Source organism: Rhinatrema bivittatum, chromosome 9 (assembly GCF_901001135.1).
Source record: "Rhinatrema bivittatum chromosome 9, aRhiBiv1.1, whole genome shotgun sequence".
Classification (NCBI taxonomy): domain Eukaryota; kingdom Metazoa; phylum Chordata; class Amphibia; order Gymnophiona; family Rhinatrematidae; genus Rhinatrema; species Rhinatrema bivittatum.
In genome coordinates, this window is record NC_042623.1 from 162698997 (window position 1) to 162711638 (window position 12642).

Below are 12642 nucleotides of genomic sequence, written 5' to 3' on the forward strand. Positions count from 1 at the left end.
TTGTGTATTTTTAAAGCACAATGCCCTTTTTGTTGCATCAGTCTCTCTTTCCTGTCTTTTCATCTGCTCTATAAAAGCTATGTAAAAAGTCTTGCAACTCAGCTAGTTTTAACTTTACTTTAAACTATTTTTTCCCTTACCTTGACTGCAAATTTTAAATTAAATGATCCGTTCACTCATCACACACACTCACTCGTATTTCTGTCACTGTCTTTCCCACAAAGTGCATTTTTAAACTTTTTTTTAGGCCTCAGAGCTGAACCTGCAGCCAGTGCTCAAACTCTGGTGAAAATCCAATGATGCTCTCTTTCAGTTCTAAACTGTAACAGTGACATCTTCAAAGCAGGGATATCAACTAGCAGAACTGGATCCCATTTCCTTGGAAACAAGGAAGAATATGGAACACCTATTCTTCATTGGACCTTTGGAAATGTTACCACTGCATTCAAGCAGAGCTCTTACACTTTTCTCACTGTTTGGAGGAACGGCAAGGGGAAACACAAAAGCGTTCACTCCAAATCGGAGAATTCCAGGACCTAACCATTTCGTGTGAGATCCAAGGATCAGAAATACAAAATAAACTGGACTTAATTCCAAATAAATTGTTATAGACATAGCCTGTTCTCTGGACTCCTGCCAACGAGCAGCGAGACCGGGGGTGGAATGCGAGACAGAGCCCTGCCTTATGTAAACAGATGGTGCAAATAGTAGACAGACTCCTTGGATGCTGGAGCCAGTGGTGAGGAAGGTCCCACTGCTTCTTTTTGAACCGCTGTCCCCGAAACAGCCATTGGCTGCGGCTCATTTGGCACCTTGAGAGGAACCACACCTTGAGGATCTCTTACTTATCTCCTTTCCAGTTAGAGGTCCTGCTCTACCGAGGGAGTAAGAGTTGGTCTTTCACCTCAGGAAATGCCTTCTTTCCTTTCCTTTTTTTTTTTAAACTGCCTGACTCTTTTTCCATACCATCCGTAATTCTCAATGTACACAGGGACCAAGAAATTAAGGAAGCTAATAGCAGCGCCGTTCTCCCTCTCAGGGGAAACACTCTGGTTCTAGAGTAGGAAGCAGAAACACCAGTTCCACAACAGAAACATCCAGAACACACTGTGACAAGCGCAAACAGGACCTTGCCACAAAGCTATCCTAAGCCAGCAAAGAGAAGCAGCTTATTAGCAGCCTGCTTTAAAACAAACTCCATCCTCCCATCCTGAGGATCCCTAAGAGTGGCACTGCCTTTTGCTGGGATAGTACCCACTCGATCAGACAACAACCAAGGTGCTTAACTTTGAAAAACTCAACTTTTCCCTTTCCTGAACCACCAAAGCACACAATTAAGCTAGATTGATCATCCCTAAGTTTGCCTCAGGGGATTAAACCACTCTAAAGCAATCAAATCCTCTATTACTCATGCAGAGGAAATGACTAAGAGGAACCTACAATACTGACCATAATAGTAACTTGAGCTCCTTCTTATCCTCTGAAATATTCAAAATTCGCAAGAATATTGGAAAAAACCCCCAAAAAACCCCACAGTTCAAGGAGCTCTTCCTTATGGAAAAAGCTCCCTATTGAAGTACCATACCCTCCTACAAGAGGGAACTCGCCCTCCACCAACTCCTCCTCCCTGATATCGCCTTGCGGCAATTTAAGGCCAACTAGGAAATTTTCAGATTCAAATATTCCTCCTCAGATTGACACCCCTGGGTTTTACTATTTTATTCATTTATTTATTTTTGCCACCTGCAGACCCAGAGAGCATAGGAAGAACAGGAATGGAACTTGGGACCAAACTCTGTCCCATACCTTAAGCTTGAGGAAGCATCTAACAAATTCTATAGAAACTGAAGCCCAGGCCAGAGGACTTTAAGGCCAAGGAAGGAGAACTACCATGTTAGGAGCTGCCGAGATCATCCTCAGCCCTGTGCCTATGAGTAAGGCTCCCTACATTCATCTGTGCTGCTAAAATGGCTGCTGCTCCAGTTGTGTCTGCCAGAAACCCCCATGGAAAAATGTGGTATAGACGGCTATGCCGAAGCAGACCCTGCCCCCATCCCCCCACCCCCAGAGCCACCAATTCTGAGCCCCCTCTGAGCCGTACTCTTCTCTAAACAGCTACTAAGAGTCTGTTCACTCCTACAGGCTGCAGCTTGCATGCTGAAAACACACAGAGCAGCGCGTGAGCTTTTTCTCGTGCTTTGCCCAAGCTGCCATGTCTCCCTGTGGCACAGTCAAGCAGCTCTGCGGCCTGAAAACACAGAAAATTGTGCACATCAAATGATTCACCCAGTTGTTCAGTCTTCCAGTCCAGCCTCCACAGGCCCTAATCTTGGCCAGTATTAGGAAACCATCTTTTTTTTTTTTTGTTGCAACTTTATCAGAAACTTACATTTCTTAAAGAAACAGGGCAGCATGCAAAAGGAGACAAGGAGAGCTGAGGCAGGGAGAGCAGGAAAAAATAGACACCTCCCCCCCAATCCCTTGCCTAGGCACTGCTCGACTGAGGGAAGGGAGGAGTTCAAGACTTTCACCTCAGGGGCTGCCTAAAGAACGGACCTTATCACAACCCAGGGCAATGCTCCACTGAGGAAGGGAGGACATGTCTTTCACCCTAGGGGTGGCTCTCTACATTTTCTTTTCCTCTTATTTTGGCCTAACCAGGTTTCAGATCGCATCAAGAGATGCTCATCTCCCATCTGCTAGAGAGAGAGAATACCGGCAGGCTGAGGTCACCATGGATGCATATAAGGGGTGACCATCAGTGAACCTGATAATCTTTGTTTCCATCTAAGGTCGGGAGGCATAAGCCATTCATCTGAACTGGTCTGACAATGAAGAGGAATCAACTTTTCTAATTAAGATGGGACCCACTTCTCCCTTATCACTTTAACAAGGACATTACCCACGCTCATATCTGTAATGAAGACATCTCCCTCATCCCTAGCAATACCATTACCCAGAATGCACACTGGCATCATATGGAGAATATGGATTTATCCAGGATGCTTACCAAGATTGTCTCCTGTACAATGACAATATCTAGGAAACACAAATGCACCTCACACAAGGTTAGGAAAGCAGGTTTTTTTTTTACTGGTTTACTTTATATACATGAAAAAATATATTTACAACAATGAGTATGTACATAACATACTGTACAAAGCTAGTCTTGTGTGTGAATCACGATATAAATTAAGATAATAAATACACAGGATGAACAGGTCCCTCTTATAAAGTACATTGCCTTTTTCCCCAAAGCTGTATAGGGAACAAGATGTGTCCCTTTGCTTTTGGAAGCACTGGGGAGATGAGGGACAAAGGAATGATAGGGGGGTCCCCCCTTAAGCAATAGTAACCAGCTATGAAACCAGAGAAACAGAATACAATTATTATTTTTCTTTTACAGTACAAATATTTTCTAAGAAACAAAATATCAAGTGTAAACAGTCATTTCTTCTATCAGATATACATATGCTCAACAGCAAAAGATTTAACATGATTCAGGAAGTAAGAGCAATACAGGCACCAGGTAGTGCAGGGCAGTCAATCTGAAGTTCTGACCACAGACCTAGTGCTCTATTACCAATGAAATGGATGACGGCACAAAGTTAATCATGCAGCTAAGGAGGAACCTCAGTCGGCAAGGAATCACGGGCCATAGGAATCTTTCTGATGAAATATGCCCTTACGTTGTTGTTGATGTTCTATAATCACGTTCTCTGCCAGCTAAAATCAAGTTGCTCCTTCCAAAAGTGCTAAAGAACAGAACATTCCCCACCAGCTAACATCAGGCTATTAATAAGCAAACTGACATAGTCACAGGCTGTTGCATTCAGAGGAGAGAAAAGCCTCCTGCCTTCATACAAGTGGTTTTTCCAGTAAAAAAAAAAAAACAACAAAAAAACTAAACAATACACAGAATCTCTGTGAAGTTTGTTTCCCAGCTTTAAACTTTTGATGAAGCACAAGTTGATGCTCTTTGTCCCGCTGCTCTTCAATCATAAAAATATACAGGGTTTTGCACCATTAATACATAATAAAGAAAGATGCTATCCCCTGATTATTCTCTGATAGGGGGGTGATGTTGCTAGGTTTAATAAAATATAGATGAATTTCCTCTTCTTTATGGGCAATGTTACAATAAACTGCCAAAATCTGAGACGGTGTGTGGCATTTTTGGTAAGAAAAGGAGCTCTTGATTTTAAATTGCATTATTCTATTCCCCTGCTGCTACTTCAGCTCCACAGTGCTCTTATGGCAAACCATGAGATGGATGCAGAAAATTATGCTTGTTTATAAAAGTGTGTTGTCTTAACCAGAAGTACTTAAAATAAACTTTGACAATCCTCAACATGCAACTTAGGAGCCACACGTGATTCTTCAGGATGTGTTCTGAGTGGCTTGCTTCAGAGGCCACAGAATTTGCAAATCCATTCAGAATCAAGTAAAGTTCATACTTACACTTGGCGGTTAAAATAATGAGGGCACGTGAATGTGACTCTCAGCCTTGGCTCAGTGATCAGTGAGTGCTAGAGGTTGACCACCACTAATATATTGACAGACATATGAAGGGGAAGGTAGAAATGAGTGGGATATGGCTATAATGTCCAGTAAAGGAGCTGGTCCATAATGCTGAGAGATCATGGCTCCTGATTCACTGAGTTTATAATGCCCATAAACTTCACCAGAGCTTTATTCCACTCATAATGACCCTTTGCTGTAGACAAAGTATTGGATCTTCCAAACCTGTTAATAAATTTGAGATTTTGCACTCTATAGGTCTGAATCACAAAATACTGGAAACAATTATCTACAACTGTTCATACTTTAGTCTGGAATATAGTGAGAAAACCTCTCTATGTTGCTTGCCTCAGAGTATTACTCTATTTGTAATGGTCTTCTTGAGCACACTGAGTGCTTGTCACAGTTTCAACTGTTCTGAAATATCTTTGCATTACTTTTTTCCCCATTATTTAAATAATAAGTAAGCTTTCCTAATCATATAAGACTATCTGCCTAATCATCACCTTCTATACTGGGTACTATATCTTAAGTAATACCGTCTAGTAACAGGAGATGTAAACTGGCAAATGATAATAGGAAATTTGACTTCATGAATAATTTTATATGCAAGCAGGACCTTGACGTGTGTTATCGTTTTAGAGATATGTCTGAGTAATATTTGAGTTACCTGCCCCTCTCTCCAGCGAATGTTTAGTGAAAAGTTATTAGCTGGCTAACATTTAAGCCAGATAAAAAGAGGCAGGGATGGGAGTGTGGCTGAAATGTGCTCAGCACTAGCCAGATAAACATATCTGAATAACTCTGGCTGGAGAAAAACTCTGTCTGAACGTTACCCAGCTAAGTTCCATTGAAGTAGCCCAGGTAACCTTCCCACTTCCTGCCTTACTCGGAATGATCACATCATCAATGGTTCCCAGCTTCAACTGGGCAAAGACAATGATGGATAAAATGATTTGCCTGAAATCACAGTCAGTGGCAGGACTGGTATAATACACTCTACCCGCAGAGGACTGCAGAAAACAGAAACATGGCACACAGAGTTCAGTGGCTTGTTTAAAGGCACAGTGAGTGGTGGAGGTGGGATTTAAACTTTGGTCACAAAGTTTCACAGTTACATTCCCTTATCGCTCATTTGGCCCCAATCTAAAAGTTAGTAAAGTGATTGTGAAATGCAGAAGACCAAGGTTTAAAACCCACTGATACTAGAACAAAGTTGGTATGCCTTGCACAAAGAATACATAAGAGTATCTTCTTTCTCTGCTCTTATACCCCATGGCATTATGTAACTTCATCCTTGTAAAATCATACACTAACAAAGTTTACCACTGAGACTCCAGATATCCAGATCTAACAGCTCAAGCAATGTCTAACAGGCCCGGTCACTGCTCAGACTTGACTGATTTACTTCTGAGGCTAGCTGCCAGTTTTTAGAGGCAGTTTTCTGGGTTTATCCAACCATCTATGAAATTAAAGGCGACACCAGATATGAAGGCTGTCATCAGAGAAGACAGTGAATGACCCAGTTTTTTGATTCTAAGTCCTCAGGATCATTCATGAAGTAAAGATTTCATGTGATATGGAACCTGCTCCCTCTGAGCAGTGTCAGCCCACAACACAGCTCAGGAAAAGAGGCTGAGGCATCAAAACAGAAAAGTACCATGGTCTCCACCATCAGAGGAGAAAGGGTTAAATGATGAACAAAAAATAAAAATCACTTTGGCAATTTTGGTTTCTTCTGCTTTGTGATTGTATATTCTCCATCTTCCCCAAGGGGCTGGTTTGTGTCACCTCCTTAGGAATTGACTGGCTTTTTAATGTTTAATCTTACTGACATTATAAGGCTGGGTGCTCCTTCCTTTGACTTAACTGGCAAATTTGTAAGGCATAATGCATTAGCAAATGAAAATCAGTAACTTGTTTAGCTGCATAAAGGAAGTCCTCTATGACTGGCAATAATGTTTACAGTACCCATAACTTATGGCTGAGGTATCCCAGAGGACACAGGCCTACGGTATATGCCTGCAAGCTCTGAGCAATTGTCATTATCACAAAGCAAAGAGAAAGAACAAGTACATTTCATTAAAGGCATAAAAGAGTTCTGATTGTCATCTCCGCCACAGAACATATACATTGGAGCAACAGTGCCCTCCATATAGACCTGCAACTGGCTACTCATCCTAACTCAGAAGCCAGCTAGAAGGATGACTTCTAGAGAAAAGGTAGTCTGTGTCATGATTAATTAAAACAGCACAACTTCAAAATGAAAGGAAACGGGGCACTGACTGATTAAAGATTTCTCTCTGAAAAGCTGCATCTCACAACATCCTACTTATTGTCCTGTAGGCAGTTCTGGATGTGTCTGCCGCATATGGTAAATACTGCACCATGTGCAGTTGCAGAGGCTAGGATGACTTGTAAATGCATGCAGTGAAAACAGAAACTAAACCTCGCTGACAAGAGGACTGCGAGTCAGCTCCTTGATCCCATGTAAAATCCTCTTCATGTGACCTACCTTGGTCACACCCAGATCCTGGAAAAGAAGAGAGGTAATCAGCCACAGGAAACAGAGGGGAGCAAGGCAGGCAGCCAGACACGGTATGCAAACAATTCAGTCATTCAAAACAAACCAGCCAAAGAAAGCCACAGATTCTGTACCAATAACAAAGTCCACAGTAATTATATATGCAGTCAATAAAACACTTAAGAAATCACACTCGGGACACATTCCAATTCATCATAGCACAAAAAGTCTAACACAACGCTGCCAAGATCCACCTAATAGGAGTTTGTCTCACTCATGGACAAGCACTAACACTCATGCCTATCATCACTGACCTGAAGCTCTTTTGCAAAGTCCTGTTTGTTCCGATGTCATGTTTGGGTTTAATTCCCCAGAATTGTATTCATTTGACTTCTTTCTCATACATGCCAGTCCAGTACAGATAAATGGGTTATGACCTCCTGCCAGCAGATGGAGACAGAGGAAAAAGCAGACTTCATGCCTCTTATAAAGGTCTTGGTAAAGCTGTCAAATCTTCAGTATTTTCTACGTCTCAGCAGATGCGTGGGCCGCTCCCAGGAAGGCTTTAGGCCTAAGTTCCTGGAGGAGCATTGGCTGAGGCCTGGGGTTGTTCCAGGCGATGGTCCAGTTGGATGGAACTTCCTTTCCCCCCGTGGGAACTGACTCAGTTGGGGTTCGAGTTCCTGCACCAATGGGTCGAGCAACGGATGGTCCCAAGTGGCTTTGTTCCCTTGGTGGATTCAGCTGCTGACCAGGCTCCTAGGGCAACCGTTTTTGGACTGATTTCTTTGGTACAGTGGGATTCTAAAAAGAAGAGAAATAAAAAAGGCTTGCAACAGAGCCTCTTCCCTCAACTGTCTCCTGGTCTCCTATGATGCTGTGTCAGATTTGGACTCAGGGGCTCAAAGAGATCACCCTTCCCCTCTCCCTCTGAAAGTATTTGGTTGCTCCATGTGAAAATTAATTAAATACAAAGGAGTTGAGGCACCGCAGTTAAGTCCTGGTCCCTCGGCATGACAGCCAGGGCATTCTGCTTGGCTTGTGAGCAGGCAGGTGTCAATCAGGAGGGACGCATCCTGCCACAAAAAAAAAACTAGGGTTCCCCAATTCAAGCCCGGGCTCCTATGGGATAAGGCAGCACTATAGTGTACATGCAACAGGGCCTTGTTAGTGGACCATTTTTGGAAGGATTAGCAGCCATTTTACTGTCAGTTTGAGCCACAAAATTCCAGCCCCTTTACTTTTTTTTCCTCCTCCAATAGCAGAATGGAGAAGTTCCATAGAGAGCTGCAGATTTACCCTCAGGCATGGCAGAGTCTGCACAGTTCCAGTCTGCTGAATTGTTATTGCAGCAGGTGACCTTCAACCTTGTTGTAGTTCTTCTCTCCTCCCCTCTCTAGTAGTGCAACACTTGAGGGAACAGCCTGTAGAGGTGAATGCCCTCACCTCTACAGAAAGGAGGCTTGCTATAGCGGCTTTAAAGAACAAATTAAGCATGAGCTGCTAAAAATGACTACAGCCTATTAAAAAACCCCAAAATTCTCCAGATGGCTCTTCTTGGAGCAGAACCTTTGGCTTCCAATTTGAGCACTTCCCAGCCATTATTCACATTACCACATGGAAGAACCTCAGGTTGGCCTTGGCAATATTAAAAGTGCTAGAGCGCTCCTCTGGCTGGTATAGTCCTAGATAATCGGCAGGAGAAGAGGAGGATAATGCCTCAGTGGGGAGGCTGTTCAAGGAACAGGAGTTGGTAATCTGTTTCCGGTGTGAGCCCCCCCTTCAGCGCTTGGAGGAACAGTGGGAGTCAATCTACAGGGGGCTCATATTCCTGGGTGCTTGTAGCCGCTGACCCCACCCCCACAACCCACTGAGTGCTTCCCACTATATCAAATTGTTGGAGATGGGATATTCTCAGTGTAGGATCACCTGATTCCAGCCTTAAGTGGCCAAGACTATGAGGGACCCATATTACCTTCTCGGGAAACAGAAGGATAGACATATATATTTCCTAATTGCATAGGTAAACCCTATGCAATTAGGAAATATAATTAACATTAACAGTCGCAAGCCTGAAATTAACATTAACAGTTGCAAGCCTGAAAGAACAGCCAGGTTTTCACTGCTTTGCGAAACTCCATGAAGTTAACTTCTGCACAGACATCATAGGGTAAGGTGTTCAGAGAGTGGGGATCCCTGAACATTTTGCTTTTCCTCCACCAATTGTGATTTTAAAAGATGGGGCCAAGTCCCACCCCACCTCACCCAGTGATCCAACAGTCTATCCTTCTGTTTCCCGAGAAGGTAATATGGGTCCCTATGATGTCTGTGCAGAAGTTAACTTCATGGAGTTTCGCAAAGCAGTGAAAACCTGGCTGTTCTTTCAGGCTTGCGACTGTTACTGTTTTAACAGCAGGATTCTGCCACTGGGTTTACCTATGCACTGCAATAGCTTTCTATTTCCGAATTGTATTAGGAAATATATATATATATTGCTTATGTTTATGGCTAAATTGTTTTACAGGTGGTATACCAAGTTTAATTATGATGATGAGCCTCCACTTAAACAGTCCTCCTTTCTTTTTTTTTGCCTTCCAGCCTCTCTCCCCAGGCTGCTATGTACAATGGCTTTGTGACTCAAATACCCTCGCGTTGGTTTTCACCAACCCATTACACCTTGATACTTTTATTAAAGACAAATTTGGTGGTAGGTGTAGGGTAAAAAATAAATATTGTTTATTCTCCTGTAAAGTTAATAAAATCTTAAGGAGTGCTGTGTGTTCCCTTGACGAGGACTAGGATGCTGTATGTTCTTGTTAACTGGGCGAGTCCCTTTTCTTTATTTACTTTTGTTAATATCATACCTACTTTGTTATCAAGTAATGATGTGCAGAAGGAGGTCTTGAACCTCCCTGTGTAGGGAAGTCACAGCTCACAGCTGGTGAATCACACATGGTAGAGGTAAGTGATGCTGGGAGCTCCTTTTGGTTACACCACCATCTGTCCTGATCAGTACTAGTTTGAAATGGGGCCACTCGGGAAATCCCCGACAGAACAATGGCTGTTGCAATCTTAGCCTTGTTGTGCAGTTTTATCCTCTCTAAGAGAACTGTCTTGTGGAGTTGTGCTGTAAGTTTAGGGCCAAAGTTCAGAGGCCAGCTAGGGGTGCTTATTGGAAGCTCCTCCTCCCCTCCCTCCAAGCAAAACCAAACCTGGTTGGGAGCCGTTTCAGAGCTACAAGCATTTTGCTCAGGGAGCTCTCTCTCTTTCTCAGTGAAGTTTTACAGGCCAATGGATTTAACTGGGACAGTCGCCTCCTTGGGGTAGGCTGCTGGATTCTGAGCATGCTCCTTTTTGGAAACACTTGGAGATTTCTGCATTGGGTGGTAGAACACCACTAGCTGGACTTTCTTGTCCCCTCAGTGTAGGCTTCAAAGACAATGGTACTAGACTAATTTGGTCAGTCACAAATTTTGGGGTTCCATCTCCTCCCTGAAAAAAGGCCAAGGGCATAGTAATATGTATTTCAGGTCTCCTACTTGAGATAGTGAATTCTCCTATTCTTGTGGACCTCATGGCAGATCTTTTCTTAGGTGGTTCCCAACATAAATACAAAGGGGCATTCCTGCTTATCCCTCCAGGTTTTACGACCAGATATTTCTGATACTTTATCCTGAATCCCTCACTGGTAGCTACGAGGCTCTCCCCATGTCTTAACCAGGACTCTAGACACCTGGTGGTCAAGAAGTAGTAAAAGTTTCCCTATGCATGGAGTGAATCTTGTTTCTCTCTTAATCAGATGTCTGGCTATTCATTGCCAAGGTGAAACAGGAAAGTCCAGGATTATGCAGGGGCAAAAACCCTATGCTGACTGATGATTATCTTGAATAGCAATTAGTCCTTCCCAGCCTTTGGAATATAAGGAAGCCCTCATGTCTCTGAAGAAGAAAGGTGACCTTATGGCTTTGAATGTCATGTGCTCAAGGCCTCATGCTTGGTGTCCAATTCTCGTGTTCCATATCCACCCCAAGCATGGTATGTTTTGCAGGTCCTAAGCTCCAGAGCAATGAGTCTGAATGGAGTACCTTAGGTACAGACCCAAGAACATCTCACTCAATTCACTCTCCTCTCAGGATAATATTCAGTAGCCTAGAGTCGCAAGAGTATTTTCTCTCTCTTTAGAGAGGTTATAAGGAGCCTTGTCAGGTGGTTTTTTTCACAGATATCTCCTGAAGGGAATGGATTTTGAATCTCCTTCAGGATTATTTCATGTCAAAGGTGTGAGCCTTATAAGTTGAGAGAGGCGTTATGATCCAGGGCAGCTGAAGCAGGACAGGAATCTTTGTGGAGGTCTAGAGGGCCAGAGCCAGCCCATTTAGCATTCTACAAATCCTAATTTCCAGCTCAAAAGAAGGCAACCAAGATGGTAGTGGTCAATGTAACACCTTTAGCTAATGCAAACAAAATGAGGGAACTAGTAGCTCTCAGGTACCCTAGTGAGTTGTATTTGGTCTGGGACATAGCTCCCCCTGGGATACAGTTCTGAGCAGCAGCCCACATGACCAATACCATCACTGTAGAGACAAATGTTTTGAGCTGACAGTTTTGAGACCCCGAAGTGAAAGGGCTGGCAGAATGAGAAATTTATATTTCTTAATTTCCTTTCCTTGAGTCCAGCCAGACTAGTCCAGACATATGAGCTATGCCAACCAACTAGCAGATGGAGAGTGAGAATAACAGACTCATTGATGTCACCTGCATAGGTTCCTGTGCTGACCTCAGCCTGCCAGTATTATCTGAAACAAGCTAAACACACAAACTTTTTTCCCAATTTCCTATATCAGGAAGCTTCCAAGGGGACAAACAAGGAGTTTCTGATGTTACAATAAAATCAAACAACTTTCTTACTTTCCATAAAGGAAACCAGTGTATACTTGCTGAAATGACATTTTTAACAGGATAGGAAAGGTCCTGGACTGGTCTGGCTGGACTCAGGGAAAGGAAATTATCAGGTAAGAATTTCTCCTTCCTCTTCATCCAGCCCAGATGAATTGGATGTACCAAAGCTACTCCTGAAATGGGCAGAAAATTGTCAAACTCACTCTCAGGACCTCTGATCCAGAGGCCGCCTCCTCCTTAGCACTCATATCGAAATGATAATGCTTCACAAAAGAAAGTAACAAAGATCAAGTTGCTGCCTTACAAATTCCCGATGGAGAAATCAACCTAAACACCACTCATGAAGCTGTTTGCACTCTAGTAAAATGTACCCAAATTTTTTTGTGGAAGCCCCTCTCACCCCACAGCTGGAACCACTAAAGAGAACAAACAGATTATCTTATTTCCTAAAAACATTCATGACTTTCAAATAACACAAGAGAATTCTTCTCACACCCACCTTCCGGAGTCATTCAAAATCCTCCCAGCACAAATCTCCATCAAAGAAGGACAAACAGACCACCTGATTAAGATGGAATACAGAAACCACGTTCGGAAGAAAAGAAGGAACCATCTTGATCTTAAACATATTCCTTGTAAAGGTTAAAAACTGCTCTCTACATGATAGCGCTTGCAATTCCAAAATCTATCTTGCTGAA

At 43.0% G+C, this 12642-nt stretch overlaps 1 protein-coding gene across 7 annotated transcripts in view; it reads right to left on the reverse strand.

The window, feature by feature from the left end:
• Positions 1-2096: 2096 nt before the first annotated feature.
• Positions 2097-12642, reverse strand: part of DGKD (diacylglycerol kinase delta) — a 206032-nt gene continuing 195486 nt past the window's right edge. For 6 of the 7 annotated variants that reach the window (XM_029615077.1, XM_029615076.1, XM_029615075.1 and 3 more), the window contains one exon: positions 2097-7054. In XM_029615077.1, coding sequence (XP_029470937.1) covers positions 6965-7054 — 90 coding nt within the window. In that variant the 3' untranslated portion in view covers positions 2097-6964. The remainder of the gene's footprint in view (positions 7055-12642) is intronic. The other variant, XR_003858538.1, reaches the window with a different exon arrangement.